Source organism: Lynx rufus, unplaced genomic scaffold, assembly GCF_022079265.1.
Source record: "Lynx rufus isolate CCGP_SWC_20201006 ecotype Redwood Valley unplaced genomic scaffold, mLynRuf1.p SCAF_3, whole genome shotgun sequence".
Classification (NCBI taxonomy): Eukaryota; Metazoa; Chordata; class Mammalia; order Carnivora; family Felidae; genus Lynx; species Lynx rufus.
The window spans coordinates 117,127,026-117,141,736 of NW_025814845.1; the positions used below are offsets into that span (position 1 = coordinate 117,127,026).

Below are 14,711 nucleotides of genomic sequence, written 5' to 3' on the forward strand. Positions count from 1 at the left end.
AAATGGACTATCGCTAGGGAACAGCCGCCTGGCTCTCACGGGCACAGCTGCCTTGAAATGTAATGGGATGAGGTCATCCTCACAGCCTCCGACCAAGTGTCTACACGCGGGTAGGGAATAAGAAGCGTTAAGTCACCTCGCCTGGCAACCTCCACATTTAAACAATCCTAGCCCGTAGCCTATGTAACGGGCACTTCTCTGCTCACAACTGCAGGGCATAACACAGAGGCTGTCAGGATGTGGCTGTAAAGACACTGGACTAAATCCCCTCCCCTTTTATTCTTGCCCTGGGATTGTTAACGATCTTGCAGAAAAACAATGTTTTATAAATCATTCATATGCCATATATATAAATCGTATGCACTGCTCATTCCAGAATTAAGGAATGATTTTGTGACTCCACTGATCCAACCTCCTGGCATCTCTTTCAATTTCCAAGCTTCCTTTTATGTGATTTCTTAATAGTGTCTTCCCTCTTTATTCTCTGTCACCAGTAACTCAAGGTATCTCAGAATCTCATTCTGACTCCTGACAAGGAAGGGAGACACGAATGCGCCTACAATGATACCAGAACTGTAGGAGGAAAACTAAAATCTCTTTGAGAATGAGGCAGGTTTGAGAGGTTTCAGACCCACTATTTAAGGAGAGGCAAAACAAAACAAAACCCAAGTTCATTTTCTTTTACTTTAAACACCAAAACTGCCTTCACAGAATGCTGACGTAGAGGGTGAAAAGCAGATTTCTTAGTGGAGAGGCAGTCCTGTGAAAACATGAGAGAACAGATTATAGCTCCCTGTGGGCATTTTCCCTGGCTCACTCGTTTGGGGTCATAGTCAACCACATGCGAGGGCAATTGATGATTCTGTACTATGTCGTTATGGCGAGAGCTAGAACTCAGAACACCTGGGCCCCCCTCCCTCTGCCACTAGCCGGTTGGATCACTTTAGACAGTCTGTTTAATCTGTGAAATGGAGATGAATGAACAACAGCAACAAAAACCACAACAAACGCTTACCGATTTCAGGGCAATGCTGTAAAAATCCCAAAGAATAATGTCCACAGACATACTTTGGAAAGGAGGAAATATTTTTTCAGATGCAAAGAAGAATGCCCATTTGGAATATTTAGGTAATGGGTTATTCTATAGTTTACCAGAGAGCTTTAAAACATTTTTGATTTCAGGGGAGCCTGGATGGCTCAGTCAAGCGTCCAACTTCAGCTCAGGTCATGATCTCACGGTTCACGAGTTCGAGCCCTGCATCCAGCTCTGTGCTGACAGCTTTGAGCCTGGAGCCTGCTGTGGATTCTGTGTCTTCCTCTCTCCCTGCCCCTCCCCTGCTTGTGCACTCTCTCTCTCTCCCTCTCTCTCTCTCTCTCAAAAATACATCTTAAAGAAGAACATTTGAGACTTTAAAATTTTAAATAGTCATTAGATAATTTTCTAAAATATACTGTGTCCTTCCTCGTCTGTAAACAGGTTACTAGCATCACCAGCTATAACTGGCTGTGATATACAGAGAGAGCCCGGTAAATGCCTGCCATGAGCCCTCCACCCTGGCCATCTGTGCTGGTTTGCACTGTCAGATGTATGCACCTTAGGACAGCGTCAGTCCTGGAGGCCCATGAGTCTGCCGAGGTCCTGCAGACCCATCGGGCACAGTTCCCCAGCGTCTGTCTGATCTTGCCTCTCTTCTGCCCCTGCCTCTGTCGACTGCAGATATGCCTTCCACAGGCAGGTTTCCATGTGGTCTGGCTGTTGACTCGTATCTCACCGTGCTCTGCCTTTGACCAAGTAGTCACATCAGACACTTGACTTTACACGCCCTGTTAGACTGGCTGTGGAACCCAACCTCAGTTCAACCCCACCAATCCTCAGTTATCCTGGATAGAGAAGTCCATCAGCTATGAGACCTAGGACAGAACAGGTGTGCCTTCAGCTTTGTACATGCTGCCTTCAAAGTGTTCTTTGTGTACATATTCCTGTAAGTACACCCATACACCCACCCCATTCCCAACACACACACGGTAAAGGTGGCGTACGCATGCATGCACTCATTCAACACACATTCACTCATGCTTCCAACTCTCATGGATATAATACGAAAACATTATGGCCGATTCCCATCTACCAATAACCATCTGACCGCTCCTGTATTCGTGTTCAGATTTACAATCTATGGCCATACCACCCTGAATGCGCCTGCTCTCATGTGAAGTTCAGATTTACTATACACATTGTTTCCCCACCTATTGCCTTCTCTGCTGTCCCAAGACCTCCTGTTCTCCACCCCGTTGTCCCACCCAACATTTCCATAACTTATACCTTCTACCACCTAACGCCATTTGCACCACTGGCTCTTCTCTACACTTCTTGCTGCTCAGGATGTGAATCCCCACATTTCTATCTTCAGTTACCATCACTGCCCTCCCCACTGCTGCTGCTTGTGCTATTTCTGTCCCGCTCTCCATCTCCTGTTGTTTCTCCCACACTTCTCAGTGACACATGAAAAGGCTGGCCTTCTAGAATGAGCCACTCACTGAGGAACTGACGCCGCACATCTCAACATCTTTAGGTCTTGCAGCTCTTTCAGCTTATTCAGTGCCATGGGCCTGCTTCTGTACTACCAAACAGGTTCTGGAGGTTTCTTCTGACTACATCTACATCTAAGACTCCCAAGTTCCAGAAGACTGAGCTCTAGATAAGAAACAACCTTGTGTACCATTATATGAAACCATCATCACCATATACTAGTGGAGAAAAGAAAGTCTCATGTATTAGTGGAGAAAAGAAAGCCATCAGCCAATGGTAGTTTCAGGAATTAACTATGGATACTTATCTGTACCCAACGGATACTTTCCAGGGTGAGTAATGAAATACACCTTTTACATTTACTGCTTACTAGACAAAAGCACCATATTCTCTGAACGCTTTGCTAAATTCACAAAGGGTAAATGAAGACAGGGGTTCAGGGCTCCATGTTCTACAGTCTAAAAGTATGACAACACCTATAAAGCAGAGCCTGATTTCCTGACCCAGCAGACAAAACAGATTCTGAAGATGCCAGTCTGATAAAAAGTATTTCTGAAATCAGGTATCCATTTCTGTCCACTTCTCACTCCAGAACAAAGAGTCCACATTACATCTCAGAGATCACAGAGCAAATGCCCTGCCAACAGTTTGGGAACAACTGTCACTCTGGCAGACCACTCTTTAGGAAGGAGCGAAACTCCAACAACACCATGTTGCAATCCTAAATGTTCCTTAGAAATAGCTCTTTCATTTCTCAAGAAACTAAATACAAGGGCTGCAATATTTAAGATGTTGGGACTTTTCTTTTGTTATTTTTTAAGGTGAGATGACACGAAGCTCTTGTGCCATGATTGTGAATAGGGACAGGTCTATTTACCTAGCAGTTTGAGCAGAATGTGCTGGACACTCAGAATAAGAAAGGAAGGGCTTGGCTGTCGATTTTCTGGAAAAGGCTTCATTTACAGAGATACAGCAAGAAAAACAAGCTGACCTGACTGTACATTCAGCTGGAACAACAAAGAAAGCCGGTGTCGAGAATGAGAACCCTTCAGGAAATCCAAGTTAACCCAAGTTAAATCATTCTGCAGTAATAAAAACTACATTGACACTTGATGGGCTTAAGGTTACCGAGAAATTAATTTTGGAAAAGTGGGAATCTTTATCATTCAGAGTAGAGTTTTGTTTATGTTTTGTTTTGTTTTGTTTTGTTTTTAAGAATACTAGTCACAGGCCCTGTGCATATACCTGGGCAAAATGTAAACATTATTTAAGATGATGAAAAATACAAAATCATCCTAGCCTAAACTCTCATCTAGCTTTAAATGTATCTTAAAGCACATAAAGACTACTGGAAATAAAAAGGAAAAAGCATTAAGAGGGACCCACAAATGGATTCTATCAGATCTGGCCTCTGAGGATTAAGAACAAAGGCTAAGGCCCTACGGATAGATATCCAGCAGACATTTCCTTGTGATGCAAAACCTATGTTTAAGTGCGGTAAGTATGACTGAGGTTGGATTATCTGGAATAATAAGAAGCCTGGTTATCGGGGAGCCAAAACCATATCATGGAGCAGAACACAGACTTTGATGTCAAAAAAGTACACCTGGTTTCAAAAGCACACATACTGACTTTGGGATCGTAGGTAAATTAGCTCATTTCTCTGTGCGTCAAACACCTCATCTGTAATACACAGGTAACAACACCTGCCACACTGGTTTGTGCTGGAATCAAAGAAGATAATACAGGCATGTGAAGTCCTTAGCACAGGTCAAGAAAATACAAAGCACTAAATAAACAGTCGCCTTTGCCACTCTAAGTAGCAGAACATAAAGATCTCATCTTGACTTGTGATGGAGAAGATATTTTGAAAGTCCGATGTCAGGGCACTAAGACATCAGCTGTTTAACCCTTGCCTGACTAACATGCACTCAGCAGAAATCTCTCTGGCCATGGCATCATTCTGTTTGGATTGCAAAGTGTACACATTATTGAAGTAAGGCATGCATAGAACTCCTTGTGGAACTATTGTAAGCTTTTTTTTTTCACATTTATTCATTTTTGAGAGAGAGACAGACAGAGTGTGAGCGGGGGGAAGGGCAGAGAGGGGGGGGGGACACAGAATCTGAAGCAGGCTCCAGGCTCTGAGCTGTCCGCACAGAACTCATAGGCTGCGAGATCATGACCTGGGCCAAAGTCAGACGCTTAACTGACTGAGCCACCCAGGCGCCCCACTTCTTATTTTTTTAACATATTTTTTAAATGTTTATTTATTTTTGAGAGAGAGGTACAGAGTGTGAGCAAGGGAGGGGCAGAGAGAGAAGGAGACATAGAACTGGAAGCAGGCTCCAGGCTCTGAGGTGTCAGCACAGAGCCCGATGTGGGGCTTGAACTCATGAAACACAAGATCATGACCTGAGCCGAAGTCAGATATTTAACTGACTGAACTGCCCAGGAGCCCCTGTAAGCTTCTCATATAACTCTGTTTATAATCTCTTACCGGTCACAACAATATGCTCATAGCTTCATAACACTTTGACAAAAGAGAAACCCAGGTAACTCATCCAGCCTTGACTATAAGAATCAGTGATTGATGTCCTTATTTTACTTTTTCACTTAAGTGCCAAGGTCCTCTCCCACTCTGATGGAAAGAATGTAAACGGCTATCTTTCTGGAAGGCAATCAAGCTAGAAATACTAAAAGCCTTACAGATATGTGTGGTTTTTTTGGCTCAGCATAACTATTTCTATAAATTTATCCTCAAGTGATAATTAAAGGAATGTGAAAAGATTTTTTTCAGAGGATACTGATTAAGGCTGTTCAACATGCAATTAACATTAGGGGGGGAAAGACCCACATTTCCAATAATACTGTGTCAGTTAGATAAATTATGTTACATGCACAATAAAATATTATCTACCTATTAAAACTCACATTAGAGAAATAGGTTTTATTAATGTGGAAAGTCTATATACATAGATGTATGTATGCACAAATATACCTATGTAAGTGTATGTATAGACACACACACACACACACAAAGTCTGAAAGGTGATTTGGAAGGTGGTACTGTTTTCAAATTTTTATTCTTTTTTCTTATTCTATATTTTCTAATTTCCTGCAATGAACATGTATTGCTTAAAGAAAAAAAGGAAGTTCTTTTTTTTTTAAGCTGCTATGTTCCCAAGGATACGAGAGTAGTTCTTGAGGTACACAGACCAAGAAAGGATTATAAAATAGCAACTTCCACACTACGTGTACCTCATGTGGATGGCAACTAAATTACCCCCACATTTTCTCTATCAATTGTAGAGAAATGGCAGAAACAGAATTAGCAATCTTTAATTAAACTCTGGGTCTTACCAGTTGCTGACTAAAAGAATGTTTAATCATAAAAGCCAGGATGGTGTTGCTAGGCTGGGAAGGGGGAGAGCTGAGAACTTGGTCTCAGCTCTGCACTAACCAGCTACAGCTAGCATTGTGAACCTGGGCGATTCCCCTTGCCTCTATCCTATTAAAATAAAGATGTTAGACAAGATGGCAGCTAAAATATCTTTCAGTTCTGAAAAAGCTTCTCTTACAGCAAAGACTTAGTTCTGAATGAACATCTAGGCCCAGATGAAATTCTGGGATGGTAAAGAAAAGAGAAACTAAATCAATAGGCAGCCAAATCAAGGCAGCATGCAGGGCTGTGTCATCTGTGAAATGCCCATCAAACACACATCCTCCACCCTGTTTCCTTTATCAGTCCTGCTGGAAGGTCAGATGTATCTAGAGGGAACTGTCAACAGCTCCTTCTTTCTTTCTTTCTGTTTGTTGCTCTTCTTGGCGGTCCCAGACTTCCTCTGTAGACAACGTCCTTGGAAATACCACCATTTTTATGTGTCTGTATTTTCACTGAGGTTGTATAACCCTTCTTACTGTTAGAACCTTCTCTAGTTCTTCTAATGGGGAAAGCCAAATGGGTTGCCTTCTACTTAAATCCACTTAAGGCCAAGGAGGACAGAGAGAACTAGGCTCTCTCCTGCCTCTGGGGCACCAAGTCCAAAACTCTAGCTGCTGGGGGAAGACCTATAGCTGTTTAGCGCCCTGTGAGAGTCTCAGGTGCAAAACAGTCAGTCAACTGACTGGTGGGGAGTGGGGGGCGACTGTCAGAATATAATGAGCTCAACAAAGCTGGCTGTCCAAATCCCTAGGATACTGCTTTCTTTATGATCTTAGAGATCGCAAAAGGTATAATTCACTGCATAAACCACTGAGCAAAACGCACTTCAGCAAGCTACAATTGATGGTGTGATGGAATATCAACCAAAGAGAATGGTGGCTTCATTTTGGGCAGTAGTGAAAAGACACGGCCATTATTAGGAAGGTTTTTGGCTCTCCTTCCCAATTAAAGGTCTCAAGGAAATGTAAAGCATCAATTTCTTCAAACCAATCTGGATACAACTGTTAAAAGATTAGAAGAAGCATACGAAAATAGTGTTTTACCAAATAACTCCTGCTTTTTTTTCCCATTCTTCTTTATGGATCATATTATCGCCAAGGGCCAGGTGATTATTATATTGGGAGCAAGTGAGACTAGGCCCATAAGACTCCTTCTGCCTGGCTCTTTGTGGCTCAAGTGAAAGGCAAGTCAAACGAATAGGATTTACCACTGCTCTTCTATAGAAAGTAGTCTACGTCAAGACTCTGACAGTAGATGCTTCCTTCAATTCAATTGACATGTTGAAGGTTCACAAGGTGCATGGCACACAAGGTTTTGTAATGCTATGGGTTCTACAGGGCAGTGAGTTAGACTCACCCAGTTTTCTGCTGAAGCTTCTCCCTACAGCAAAGACTCAAGAAATTGAAGCAAATTAAAAAGCTCTTGACATACTGTCTCACCAGTACCAACTCTGTAGTTTACAAAAAATAACACTAAAATTACAAACCAGAAGGTCAGCATATCAGAGAAATCTGAAAGCTGGCAGCTTCCGCTCTCAAAATCCTCTCCTGAAAGGGAGCCAGCAATTTGGGTTTTAGTATATGTGCTGCCGAAGCGAGCACTCAATTTGGGTTTTAAACGGAAATCGATAAGAAGGGCTAATGGGTGAATGGGACTTTCACGGTGGTTGTCACTTCCGTGGAGTCTTCCACAAGGAAATTCTGGAGCTCTCTCTATGGGTAATCAATACATACAAAAGCTAAAACTGTTCTGGGTTTATGATAATGAGATCATACAGTTGTGACAGGCATTACTTACTGGGAAAATGAAAGTACATCTCTTTGTGGTATAAGTTATGCCATCAGCATTTACTGCCTAGTGTTCCTTAGCCTTGTTTTGGCAAATAATTCAGGAACAATTCAGCTTTGTAACTCTGGGCTCTTTCCCACATGAGCTTTCACAGAAGCATGTGCTTCGTAGAATGGCAAAGTCCCAGAAACAAACTGAAGAGTAGTACTGTCAGGTAACAGGCAAAACAAAACAAAACAAAAAAAAAGGGTTAAGGCTGAGAGGGCAGGAAAAGAAGAGTCATGAGGCACAAACCAGCAGCTCATCGAAGTGTAAAAGCACACTGACCTGGGAAGGGCAGGCACCTAGAGCACTAGAAAGGCAGATAGGAGAGCTCTAAGGAGCTCCAGGCTCCAAAGGATCTCAAAAGCCTCTGGGCACAAGTGCTAGGCTGGAAGGTGAAAGAGAATGTGTGAAAGTGTCCTTTGCACACACTTGTTAAGTCAAGTAGTTTAGTGGTTCTGTCTGATTTCTAATTCCCTTTCTTTTTATTTCTTCACTTGCTGGCTACAATGTCTATTTTAACAGGATTCTAGAATGTTTGCCAACTAAATGTGACACTTTCCTCACCAACCACCCCAGGGCATTCCCCACTCTACAGTAGCTATTGGGTTCTTCCCTTTTGTATTGAATAAATGGCACAGATGGCTGGAATGTTAACTTACAGGAGCCTGGGTTACACTGGTAAGTCTGTCTTCTTCAGGGTCCCAGCTTCCCTCTTCCTTTAGCCTTTATCTCCTTCCTCTCACTCCAATCCCCACCCTTCACCCCTAGGTGGTTTTCTCCATGCCCTGCACCCTGATGCCATTCCTTCATTCACCAGAATGCATAAATGACTGATTAATTCCATCATGTCTCATGGGGCTGTTTGCATCTTAACCAGAGTAACTTGAAAGGGATACAACACTACAATGTTAGAATTTCAGGTACCATTAAATCCTTGAGGGAGCATGAATAGAGCACTGGAGCCTTCCAGCAGCTGGGGCTCACACCCAGATCATTTCCCCTACCTATGTAAAAGGCCAGCTGAGATTCCTGACTTTAGTTGGGCACCCTGCAATCAACTGGCAGCGTGTGGTACTGGTTCACACTGGGCTATAACTGAATATTTACTTATGTTCTCAAGAGCAGAGACCGGATCTAATTATTTCTGTATCTTTAGATCCGAGCACAGCACTTCCTACTGAGTAGAGATCAGTTCAAAGACTGAACAAAGTCAACTGAAAAAGCTCCCAATGGCCAAAGCTAGAATGATTTGAGCAACAAAATAAAGTGGTACTAGACTTCCCCGAAGTATACAATTAATATATATGATTCCATACTGATAAAAATAATTGAATAAATTAAAATTCCCCACTCCTTAAGGGTGGGCTGTGCATAGTGACTTCCTCCCTGAGAGTATACAGCATGGAGAGGAGGAAAAAATAGTAACTTAACAGTGGAGAAACCCAAAAAAACACTACTTCCGCTGGGTGATCAAAGAAAACATCGTCAGTCATACACTGACAATAGGTACCCTTGCTTGACATAATGTGATAAAAATAGCACTTTATCTCTGTGATGTTCCTCAGCAAAAATCCATCACCTCAGCTTAATCATGAGAAAAACATCAAATTCCAATAGAGGGACCTTCTATAATATACCTGACTAGTATCCTTTGAAAGTGGCAGGGTCATCAAAAACAAGGAAAGCCTGAGAAACTTCCACAGCCAAGAAGAACCTAAAGAGACATGACAACAAAATATAGTATCCTGGATAGGATCTTGGAACAGAAAAAGGACATTAAGTAAAAACTAAGGGAATCAAGGGGTGCCTGGGTGGCTCAGTCGGTTAAACGTCTGACTCGACTTCAGTTCAGGTCATGATCTCATGGTTCATGAGTCTGAGCCTTGCAATCAGCTCTGTGCTGACAGCATGGAGCCTGTTTGGGTTTCTGTCTCCCGCTCTCTCTCTCTGCCCCTCCCTCACTTGCTATGTCTCTCTCAAAAAAATAAAAATAAACTTAAAAAATTTTTAAAAAAAACTAAGGAAATCTAAATAAGCTATGGATTTTGTTTAGTAATAGTGTATCAATATGAGCTCATTAGCTAAAACAAATGTACCACAGTAAGATGTTAATAATAAAGGAAACAATGTGTGTGAAGGGCAGATAGGTGCTCTCTGAACTATCTACTCAATTTTTCTATAAATCTAAAACTGTTCTAAAAAATAAAGTCTAATTTGAATTGAACCAGAAAAGACCCCAAATAGCCAAAGCAACCTTGAAAAAGAAAACCAAAGGAGGCATCACAATCCTGGACTTCAAGCTACACTAGAAAGCTGCAATCATCAAGACAGTATGGTATTGGCATAAGAACAGACACTCAGATCAATGGGACAGAATAGAGAACCTAGAAATGGACCCACAAACGTGTGGCTAACTCATCTTTGACAAAGCAGGAAAGACTATCCAATGGAATAAAGACAGTCTCTTCAGCAAGTGGTGCTGGGAAAACTGGACAGCGACATGAAGAAAAATGAACCTGGACCACTTTCATACACCATACACAAAAATAAACTCAACGTAGATGAAAGACCTAAACATAAGACAGGAAGCCATCAAAATCCTAGTGGAGAAAGCAGGCAAAAACCTCTTTGATCTTGGCCGCAGCAACTTCTTACTCAACACGTCTCTCGAGGCAAGGGAAACAAAAGCAAAAATGAACTACTGGGACCTCATCAAAATAAAAAGCTTCTGCACAGCAAAGGAAACAATCAGCAAAACTAAAAGGCAACCTACAGAATGGGAGAGGATATTTGCAAATGACATAGCAGATAAAGGGCTAGTATCCAAAATCTATAAAGAACTTATCAAACTCAACATCTAAAAAACAAATAATCCAGTGAAGAAATGGGCAAAAGACATGAACAGACACTTCTCCAAAGAAGACATCCAGATGGCCAACTGACACATGAAAAAATGCTCAACTTCACTCATCATCAGGGAAACACAAATCAAAACCACAATGAGATACCACCTTACACCTGTCAGAATGGCTCACATTGACAACTCAGGCAACAACAGATGTTGGCGAAGATGTGGAGAAAGAGGATCTCTCTTGCATTGTTGTTGGGAATGCAAGCTGGTGCAGCCACTCTGGAAGACAGTATGGAGGTTCCTCAAAAGATTAAAAATAGAACTACCCTACAACCCAGCAGTTGCACCACTAGGTATTTATACAAGGGATACAGGTGTGCTGTTTCGAAGGGACACATGCACCCCAATGTTTATAGCAGCACTATCCACAATAGCCAAAGTATGGAAAGAGCCCAAATGTCCATCGACGGATGAATGGATAAAGAAGACGTGGTGTACATATACAATGGAGTATAGCTCGGCAATCAAAAAGAATGAAATCTTGCCATTTACAGCTACCTGGATGGAAGGGGAGGGTATTATGCTAAGTGAAATTAGTCAGAGAAAGACAAGTGTCATATGACTTCACTCATATGAAGACTTTAAGAGACAAAACAGATGAACATAAGGGAAGGGAAACAAAAATAATATAAAAACAGGGAGGGGGACAAAACAGAAGAGACTCATAAACATGGAGAACAAACAGAGGGTTACTGGAGGGGGTGTGGGAGGGGGGATGGGCTAAATGGGTAAGGGGCACTAAGGAATCTACTCCTGAAATCATTGTTGCACGATATGCTAATTTGGATGTAAATTAAAAAATAATAATAATAAAATAATAAAAATAAAATAAATATAAAGTTTATTATTAATAATAATAAAAACCAAGTGGCAGTAAAAAATGAAAAGAAAAAGGTTCTGTGGCCTTGCTTTTCCTATGGTTATTTGTAAATAACGCAAACGAATAACTATAAAACCTTGGCCACTTTGGATGAAACATTCTTGTGAGAGATCCAACAATGGCAGAGCTGTTGACCACCATTTTAAACACAGGACATTATTCCAGATTATCATCAGGAAAAAGAATTGATCCCTACCCAAGGAGGAAGCACTGTGCTAGGATATGCGTGTATCACTTAGTACACTCAGGTGTTTCACGTGTTTCTCTTCGTTTCCCAGCTGCCCATGGAGTTAGGTTGGAGTCGTGTGACTGGTTCAAGCCAACGGAGTGTGAGTGGAGGTGGTGTGTGACACGTCTGGGCCAAGGAAGTTAAATGCAGGTGTGCCTCTACCTCCCTCTTTCCCCTTCTAAGTTGTCCTCCTATGGAGGCTTTGTGTCACTGCGGATGGAGGAGGCCACAAGATCCACACAAGACTTCACCAGAGTGAGAAAGAAACCGCTCCTGCATTAAGCCATTGAGATTTGGGGTTCATCTGCCGAAATGGCTATGGTTATTACCCTAAAACACCAAGAGACTGCATTCCCAAATAAAGGCTCCTTCCTCTCTGGCCGAAAGTTACGAATCATGAGGTTTCTCGGTATTTCTGAATATCACTACTTACCACAGGCGATGGTCCAATAGACCAAAGAGTCAGGAGTCTGGTACAGGATTCGGTAAGGAGCCACCCGGGCACTGGAGTCCAGCACGACATCAAGGGTACCCACGAGAAGGCCTGAGGGTGGAGAAGGCAGAAAAATGCTTAAGGGTTTCCCCAGGGCTTCCCCAAATTCCCAGAGGCAGTGTCAACACACCCCTTCGGCTGGACCTCCCAATGGTCTTCCTCTACAACCCTTCTCGACAACCCCTCTCCTGTCGCACCCCGCCGTGACAAAATGTTCATCTTAAACATTCTGATGTCGGCTCTACGTGACTTGTTCCAACAATCACCAAGAGAAACAGCACAGGCTGGAAGGCAGTCTGCTGGTTTCAAAAGCAAGCGAAGGCTAGCAAAGCTGGTAGCTCAGTCTGCATAAGCTGGTATTCATAAATGCCTATTTAAAATAAAAATAAGTAAGGTATTAAGCATTTACATGTTGGTGTCTCTGCTCTACCTACATGAGACCCAATGTGCATTATTTTCTCTCTCTCTCCACCTAAGAAACCCAGTCTTAATTTGAGTAACTTGCCAAGGCCAGGAACTAGTCATGTCTATCTGAGTTACTGTGTCAGGCTGGCCTACATATTATTTTAATCTGCCCCACTTTTCTTCATATTGGAAAAGTATAGTTCAGCTCAGCAACCATCAAATCAGTACCTACTACGTTCAAAGCAAACTCTGTGGGCACAAAACATAATAAGACAGAGAGTCCTTAAGGTATTTATAATCTAGGAGGAAAGAAGGCCAAACAGAGTCTTAACACTTGTTCAGGAGTGAACAAGGGCTGTGAAACAAGCATTTTCTCATCTCAGTTCCCATCGCAGTGGCAGAGTCCTTTGCCATTTGTCACATCAAACATTAAAATGATTGGAAAGGCAAACAATGCCAGGAAGGCATCCTGGTAACATACAGTAGAATTCTGTGGGTCAGGAACCTCACTGATCTGTCCGGGCCCTGGGGGAAACTTGCCCACATCATCCAAGTCTGTCCAGGAAGACTGAATAGCCAACACATGATTTTACCTTTTTATTTGTGAGAAATGCAAATACCCAATATGCTGCTGCTCACTTAAGAAGAGGCAGCACCTTGGGGAACCTGTGTGGCTCAGTCGGTTAAGCCTCCAACTCTTTTTTAAGGTTATTTATTTTTGAGAGCAAGAGAGAGAGCATGTGAGAGCAGGGGAGGGGCAGAGAGAGAGGGGGACAGAGGATCTGAAGCAGGCTCTGTGCTGACAACAGAGAGCCTCATTCGAGGCTTGAACTCACGAACCGTGAGATTATGACCTGAGCCGAAGTCAGAAGCTCAACTGACTGAGCCACCAGGTGCCCCAAGCACCAGACTCTTGGATTGCAGCGCGTGCGTGCATGTGCGTGCGTGTGTGTGCATGTGCGTGCGTGTGCGTGCGTGCATTCTCTCTCGCTAGAAGTGCAAGTCTATCTTAAAACCACCATTCCTCCAACTCTCCCCTCCAGGAAAGTGTGCCTCTTTTATCTATCCTAAGCTGGGATTAGGCACTAAACGTTTTCTCCACTATTCTAAAATAACATGGACACACACACAAACTCCACAAAGTCAAATAAACTAGATCCCTTACTTGGCAAGATGACTCCAAAATATCCCTATAAAGTAAATGCCCGGAATTATTCCAAGGTCAGATGGAAATCAGCACACAGCAGGACTTGGACTCAGAAGAATCAACTAGAAACTCTGACTAGTTTTCATCTTAAGGCAAGGCATTTTATTTTCAATGGCTTGATTTTCTCAATGATACAATGGAGACAATATCACAACTACAAGATTGCTCTGGTAATAAGACAAAATATAATAGGATTTAGGGGCAAGAGGCAGAATAGAATAAGGGCTTAAGAAACCTGGTCTAGAACTTGCCAAGACATTCCTTTGTTTAATTCGACTTATCCTTAGATGGCATGTTTACTGAAAATGGTTTGGAGTAGCACTGATGGTGGTCAAGGCTTAGAGGGGGAGGCTAAAGGTCCAGGCTCCCTTGCTCTGCTACTGTTGAAAATAAGTAGCCTCCCAGAAGCATGAACCTGACCCATAGCAGGCTTTGCATAAACTTCTGCGGAATCTGAACCAGAAGTTCTTCTGAAACCGTCACCGCCAGTATGTCTTGATGTGTCGTCTTCTATTAATGTCTTGAGGTTCGGTTCCAACCATATCGAATTCTCTGATGTGCACCACACCACTGAAATTCACTTCCTTCTGCTCTGGCAGCCTGGGGTCACGGACAGAGCCACTGTGCAGTCACCCAGTGTTCAGAAGAGCTTAGCTCTGACCCTGACTCTGTTATAGCCAGTTCCGTGGTGTGAACATGCCCTAACTTCTTGTTGTTTTGACTGCCTCCGTTGTAAAGTGATCATACTAGCACTTGCCTTCCTGCCCCAGGGTTATTA

At 42.6% G+C, this 14,711-nt stretch overlaps 1 protein-coding gene across 1 annotated transcript in view; it reads right to left on the reverse strand.

Moving 5' to 3' along the window:
- TBC1D9 (TBC1 domain family member 9) overlaps positions 1-14,711 on the reverse strand; it is a 118,576-nt gene that overhangs the window by 56,473 nt on the left and 47,392 nt on the right. The window contains exon 2 of the mRNA XM_047090910.1: positions 12,262-12,372. Coding sequence (XP_046946866.1) covers positions 12,262-12,372 — 111 coding nt within the window. The remainder of the gene's footprint in view (positions 1-12,261; positions 12,373-14,711) is intronic.